The 7,964-nt window shown below is 38.3% G+C and overlaps 1 protein-coding gene across 1 annotated transcript in view; it reads right to left on the bottom strand.

Moving 5' to 3' along the window:
- Positions 1–7,964, bottom strand: part of PLCB1 (phospholipase C beta 1) — a 510,797-nt gene that overhangs the window by 73,198 nt on the left and 429,635 nt on the right. The window contains exon 23 of the mRNA XM_018566842.1: positions 5,748–5,857. Within this exon, the coding sequence (XP_018422344.1) occupies positions 5,748–5,857 (110 nt within the window). The remainder of the gene's footprint in view (positions 1–5,747; positions 5,858–7,964) is intronic.

Raw genomic sequence — 7,964 nt, 5'->3', positions numbered from 1 at the left:
TATATATATATACACCAATGAATACACATGGCTATCTAATAAGGTTTTAAAATCATATTAAGCTGCACATTTCTCCATTTTTGCAAAGCACAACATTATTGGGCTTCATCATCATACAGTGTTCTGGGGTAAGAACTGCTCTTGCTTGCCCGTAGAAACCAAGTGGGTTATCCATTTAATTTTTCCAAAGGAATTTAACTGGCTGCTTTCAGCAAGAAAACAAAGCTTCACCTGTCCATTTTGATAAATAAGGTCCCTTATTTTTATTTATGGTAAAAATGACGCAAGCTCTGGTGCCATCTAGTGAATACAGGACACACTCTCACATCAGAAAAACTAGCACTGCCTGTTTATTTAATTTCTTACCAACCCTTAGATATATTGTCCTTGTAAATGTATGCGTGCTAAGTGGGTGTAATATTTGAAAATATTTTTTGCCCCTGGAAGGGAACATCACACTCCTGACAATACCTTCATCTTCCTTTCTCCTGCTGTTCACGAATTACCCAGTGTCATCATCTACTTCGTGGACTGAGATGCTGACCTATAGCTGACACAGTTATGTATATCACGGTGTCTGTACAGAAACCTTTACATTTAGCTGTGTGTACACGTCTGACACAGATCACCACTGTGATCTGCCAGAGAGTTATAGTGGTACAACAGTCCCAGTGAGTGATCACCAGAGAAGAGGAGGCTGAGGAAATGCTTTATTTTGCCTGCAGCAGGCTGATCACATCATTTAGCTTAGACAGAGTCACTTGACAGTAGCTCAAAGGCTGCTTTTTAATGATAAAAGTTACCACTTTTTTTAAGAATACTATTTCCATATACTTTGATATGTCAAGACTGATTAATGCAAACTAAAGTCATAGGTCTGCTTAAATTCAATCTAGTTTTTGTAATTGGATTGAATCCATGTAATATCTTTAATGTTTGCATTTTATAATTGCCCTCCATATTGGAAATTTTGTACATAAGGCACCATGCATTGCATTAAAAAATGTGTTTCTATTGACTCTTGAAGAAGTGCCATGTACCAACACTCAGACCCTTTTTTTTAAATAAAGACCGCCATATTGAGCCAGCATACATGCGTACAGCACATTAAAAATTCCATTACGAGTGATGCATTCTGGGATTGCATATAGTGCACGCATAGATGCTCGTATAGATGCGTATATATGCAATATACAATTTTGCTTGCGTTGTGTGTGAATGAGGCCTTACTGCCCCACTTGTATTGTATATTGCTAGCAGCACAAGGATACACCATCTGCAAAGGGGTAGATGGGACCAAATGGGAATGCAGCTGGGATTTCCCAAAATGCTAATCTGATACAGGGACACCTCTAAAATATCCATGGAAGTCTTTGTTATTGTTCTTTTTTTTTTAGCATGTTAAATTTTATTGAAAGAGTATAGTAAAGCACAATACATATAATATCTAGAATGGCATGAAACATGGATCATGTACCAGTACGCAGACTGCGATCCCTATATGTATAACGACATATTCAAACACTGTTGAAGCGAAACCTAGATCATCATAGGGTGGAACATATCAGAGCAATTCTGTATTGTGCGTAAGAACACAGAGGTAGTTACTACCATTTAACCTTAGGGCCGTGAGTGTCAGAACTCCGGGTAGGGGACCGTATCTCCATGGCGTGGGTACTCGTGGGCATCTCAGGAGGGCCTAGCCTCCGTAAGTACTTTATGTAATCTAAGAGCCATATAAAATTAGTTTGGGACTGTTAGGGATTAAGGACATCCAGTGAGCCCAGGGAGCCAGTCAATTGGGCCTCCAGATACCAGTTAGAAAATTGAAAAATGGACATCAAATCCTGCAATTGCTGCAGTGAATATTCTGCTGTAACATAAGATGTCCAAGTGTCGAAGAACTTTGTTAGTGTTCTATGTCACTGCAAATTATCATAGTAAGCTTATATTTGTTGTCCTTATAGCAAGTACATTTATAACTGAGAATACTACACCAAAAAAATCCATTCCCTTTTTTTGTTTGTTATTTTGTGGACAGATAAGAGGTAGATTGACAGAAATAGATAGATAGATAGATAGATAGATAGATAGATAGATAGATAGATAGATAGATAGATAGATAGATAGATGGTGTAATATGTGACTGGGGTCAGGCAATTAACACTTCTCAAATCCAATAATTTCCTTGCCGACATGTAGTATAAATTAACCGCTAACATTCGGCGGGCCCTTGTTCAGCTAGCCCTCCGAATAGAGTTGGCCAAAGTAAATTTTTATGCTATATACTCCGCACAAATTCATGCTAGCAGTATACAGTATATACAAAGCACAAAGAACTAGGGATTAACATTTAAACAATGTCTGGAAGAAAAAAAAAGTTGTAATCCCTTCACATTTTTCTTTTAACAGAGAAAGGATGAAGATGAATAATATTCTTGTGTCAAAAATAGTATCTCCAGTGACTGATGTCCTAGATCAGGTGTTCTTTGGAGACAGACGTATGCAGGGTACATTTTAATGCCCTCATTCACATATAATGTTCCCTGTAGATAGATGGGAGCATCACATTCTAACTGAGATGATTTTTCACAGCATGTGTAAATTTGCAATATAACAAATGTAGGTCATGGTGGCAACAAGTGATTCATAATTTAAAGAAAAGTTGATCGTATTTTTAGCTCTACAATTAAGACGAGTCAGTATAGGGTAGAGAAATGCTATTAAAATATCTTCATAAAAGCAAGCCTCCATCTAGAGTAGTGCGTGGGCAGAGGGAATACATTTTAGCTCAAGATGCATAATTGATGATGTTACACATTAGAGCAGAGTAGGAAAATCTGCAGCTCTGCATCTGTTATGGAATAACAATATTTAGTAATGTCAAGTTGGGTATTTGGGCACCTGTTGTCATTACTGACTAGAAATGTATCAGTTGTCTTATGCACGACTAGATTTCAAGTATGCAGTCTTGGTCAGATTTAATGAATGTGCCCCAATGTCCACAATACTAAGTCACGTTATTATTTTGAGTAAAAAAGTATCTCTATCTTGCCTAAAATAAAATTATTCTGCTCCTGAGCTGCCCCATGCTACCTAACGGCTGGGAAAAAGATCTCATAACCACTGGCTACCAAGAGCATTGTGAACAGGGGTGAACATAGCATTTGTACAGACTGTGCAGCTGCACAAGCACAAGGGCCCTCCGACTGTTAGGGGTTAATTCATACTACACATGGGCAAGGAAAATTATTGGATTTTGAGAAGTGTTAATTGCCTGGCCCCAGTCGCATATTACACCATAAAAGAGTTCAGTGTATCAAAAGGCAGATCTTTATCTGTATGTATAATTAAATGTAATGAAAAATTATCTATCTATCTATCTATCTATCTATCTATCTATCTATCTATCTATCTATCTATCTATCTATCTATCTATCTATCTATCTCTTATAGCAAGTACATTTATAACTGAGAATACTACACCAAAAAAATCCATTCCCTTTTTTTGTTTGTTATTTTGTGGACAGATAAGAGGTAGATTGACAGAAATAGATAGATAGATAGATAGATAGATAGATAGATAGATAGATAGATAGATAGATAGATAGATAGATAGATGGTGTAATATGTGACTGGGGTCAGGCAATTAACACTTCTCAAATCCAATAATTTCCTTGCCGACATGTAGTATAAATTAACCGCTAACATTCGGCGGGCCCTTGTTCAGCTAGCCCTCCGAATAGAGTTGGCCAAAGTAAATTTTTATGCTATATACTCCGCACAAATTCATGCTAGCAGTATACAGTATATACAAAGCACAAAGAACTAGGGATTAACATTTAAACAATGTCTGGAAGAAAAAAAAAGTTGTAATCCCTTCACATTTTTCTTTTAACAGAGAAAGGATGAAGATGAATAATATTCTTGTGTCAAAAATAGTATCTCCAGTGACTGATGTCCTAGATCAGGTGTTCTTTGGAGACAGACGTATGCAGGGTACATTTTAATGCCCTCATTCACATATAATGTTCCCTGTAGATAGATGGGAGCATCACATTCTAACTGAGATGATTTTTCACAGCATGTGTAAATTTGCAATATAACAAATGTAGGTCATGGTGGCAACAAGTGATTCATAATTTAAAGAAAAGTTGATCGTATTTTTAGCTCTACAATTAAGACGAGTCAGTATAGGGTAGAGAAATGCTATTAAAATATCTTCATAAAAGCAAGCCTCCATCTAGAGTAGTGCGTGGGCAGAGGGAATACATTTTAGCTCAAGATGCATAATTGATGATGTTACACATTAGAGCAGAGTAGGAAAATCTGCAGCTCTGCATCTGTTATGGAATAACAATATTTAGTAATGTCAAGTTGGGTATTTGGGCACCTGTTGTCATTACTGACTAGAAATGTATCAGTTGTCTTATGCACGACTAGATTTCAAGTATGCAGTCTTGGTCAGATTTAATGAATGTGCCCCAATGTCCACAATACTAAGTCACGTTATTATTTTGAGTAAAAAAGTATCTCTATCTTGCCTAAAATAAAATTATTCTGCTCCTGAGCTGCCCCATGCTACCTAACGGCTGGGAAAAAGATCTCATAACCACTGGCTACCAAGAGCATTGTGAACAGGGGTGAACATAGCATTTGTACAGACTGTGCAGCTGCACAAGCACAAGGGCCCTCCGACTGTTAGGGGTTAATTCATACTACACATGGGCAAGGAAAATTATTGGATTTTGAGAAGTGTTAATTGCCTGGCCCCAGTCGCATATTACACCATAAAAGAGTTCAGTGTATCAAAAGGCAGATCTTTATCTGTATGTATAATTAAATGTAATGAAAAATTATCTATCTATCTATCTATCTATCTATCTATCTATCTATCTATCTATCTATCTATCTATCTATCTATCTATCTATCTATCCTGTCTATCTACACTGTCTATCTACACTATCTAACTGCAGTATCTATCTATCTATGCACAGAGATTGCTGTGTACGTTAAATGTCGGAATTTGGATCCGAAATGTTTGTTTTCGGAATTTGGATCTATTTTAACCTATCGGATTGAGTTTCAGTTGTTTTTAAACATAAAAATTGAAGGAAAAAAACAGTGTGGGGCCCCCCTCCCAAATGCCTATCAGATCCTTTAGGTCCCCCCTAGACACCATTAAGCAGCACCTTGTCCCCACATTGATGAGGACAAGGGCCTCTTCCCCACAACCATGGCCTGGTGGATGTGGGGGTCTACAGACAGAGGTCTTATCTGAATCTGGGTGCCCCTTTTCATACAGTCATACAGTAATAAATTAGTTCAGGTAATGACACATCACAATTTAAATATGAGCTTGTTTTGGTATACAGTATGTGCCTGGAGTTGTGTTTAGGATATTTTATATGGGAATTGAAATAGTAGGCCTAGGGGTGTTCAGTGATCATTTGTAGAAGACCAAAGACAGGTAAAACAGTCATTGGTGGTCAGATTATCAGTTCATTTTATTTACAGATCTGCCTGTGTTAAAATAAATCCCTATGTGCTCAAACCCACCATAAATTTTCCTTCAAAGTTTTCAGCGTGTTTGCAATGGAGAATTGTACCTCAGCCCATTCACTTCCTCTAGCAGTCACTGACTGGTCACTCCTAGCAGTCATCTAGTTACTTCAATCACTTGTCACAACAGGGGTTTACATGTGCAGACAAAATTTCTGTTTAGTGCTAGTCAAAGCCAGTCTACCTCTTTCTTTATTTCTTCCTCATCTTCCAGTGTCAGAGCCGCCAGCTGTCTCGATCTTTGTTCCATCAAATTCACGTATCTAATTGGATTCGATAAAGCTTCAATTACATCTACAAAAAATAAAAACATTAAAAAAAACATTATCTGGTGCCTATATTTGTGGTTCTTACAACAATTTAAAGGATAGTAAAACAAGTTTTAACAAGTAAAACAAGTAATTTTTTTTATTTTAAAAAGGACTAAGGATTTCTAAAGGGTCACACAACTCTGTGTTTTTTTCACAACTCTCAAATTTTGTTCAATACGTAAGAAGCTTCAATGATTAGCCATAACATTATGACCACTGACAGGTGAAGTGATTAACATTGATTATCTTGTTACAATGATACATTGAAGTGGGTGGGATATATTAGGCAGCAAGTGAACATTTTGTCCCTGAAGTTGATGTGTTGGAAGCAGAAAAAATGGGCAAGTGTAAGGATTTCAGCAACTTTGACAAGAGTCAAATTGTGATGGCTAGACAACTGGGTCTGAGCAACTCCAAATGTGCCCAGTCTGTACCAAAAGTGGTCCAAGGAAGGAAAAATGGTGAACCGGTGACAGGTCCATGGGCGGCAAAGGCTCACTAGGGAGCGAGCCCTAGTCTGTGTAGTCCAATTGAATAGAAGAGCTAGTGTAGCTTACATTACTGAAAAAGTTAATGCTGGTTCCAATCGAAAGGTGTGTGAAGACACAATGCATTGCAGTTTGTTGTGTATGTGGCTGTGTAGCTGCAGACGGGTCAGGGTGCACATGCTGAGCCATGTCCGCCACCAAAAGCACCTAAAATGGGCACGTGATCATCATAACTGGACCACAGAGCAATGGAAGAAGGTGGCATGGTCAGATCAATCATGTTTTCTTTTTCATCATGTGGTTTCTGGGTGCGTGTGTATGTTGCTTACCTGGGAAGAGCTGGCACTGGGATGCACTATGGGAAGAAGGCATGATGGTGAAAACAGTGTGATGCTTTGGACAATGTTCTGCTGGGAAACCTTGGGTCCTGCCATTCATGTGGATGTTACTTTGACATTTACTACCTACCTAAACATTGTTGCTGATCAAGTACACCCCTTAAGGAAAATGGTATTCCCTGATAGCAGTGGCCTCTTAGTAGTGTGCCCTGCCACACTGAAAAAATGGTTCACAAATGATTTGAGGAACACAATCAGGAGTTTGAGGTGTTTACTTGACCTCCAAATTCTCCAGATCTCAATCCAATCGAGCACCTGTGGGATGTGCTGGAAAAACAAGTCCACGATCCATGGAAGCCTCACCTTGCAACTTACTGGACTTAAAAGGATCTTTTACTGATGGCTTGGTGCCAGATACCACAGCATATCCTCAGAGGTCTAATGGAGTCCATGCCTCAATGGGTCAGTGCTGTTTTGGTTGCAAAAGGGGGACCTACTCAATAGTAGGCGGGTGGTTATAATGTAATAGTGGATCATATGTTGTGGCACCTTGATGTATGCTGGCTGGATTTCCTACTTTCAGCTGACAGACAATAAAACTGGCTTTCTGATGAAGGACTGCCAAGTTTACTACCACGATCCATGGAGGCCTCACCTTGCAACTTACTGGACTTAAAAGGATCTTTTACTGATGGCTTGGTGCCAGATACCACAGCATATCCTCAGAGGTCTAGTGGAGTCCATGCCTCAATGGGTCAGTGCTGTTTTGGTTGCAAAAGGGGGACCTACTCAATAGTAGGCGGGTGGTTATAATGTAATAGTGGATCATATGTTGTGGCACCTTGATGTATGCTGGCTGGATTTCCTACTTTCAGCTGACAGACAATAAAACTGGCTTTCTGATGAAGGACTGCCAAGTTTACAGCACAATTTTGTGATAAACCTAAATTTAGTTATCATACAATATAATTATATAAATGTATAACTATGTTTGTGTATATACAGGTATGAGGGTGACATAACCATATTGTCTGAAGTTTTATAAACAAGAGATCTCCAGGTTTTTTGTTTAAATAAGTTGTATTCACTGCATTACCAAAATCTAGTTTTGTGTACTGTGATATCAAAAATGTAATGGCAGTCAGACCTTTCTTTTTATATTGTACACACTGGTGCCCATGTAACGAGTTAATCAATGGTATTCACTTCACCTTTCAGTGGTCATAATGTTATGGCCGATTGGTGTGTGTATATATACAGAATA

This window comes from Nanorana parkeri, unplaced genomic scaffold, assembly GCF_000935625.1.
Source record: "Nanorana parkeri isolate BGI_ZX_2015 unplaced genomic scaffold, ASM93562v1 scaffold28, whole genome shotgun sequence".
In the NCBI taxonomy this organism is placed as follows: Eukaryota; Metazoa; Chordata; class Amphibia; order Anura; family Dicroglossidae; genus Nanorana; species Nanorana parkeri.
This window is presented reverse-complemented; position numbering and strand designations above follow the sequence as displayed.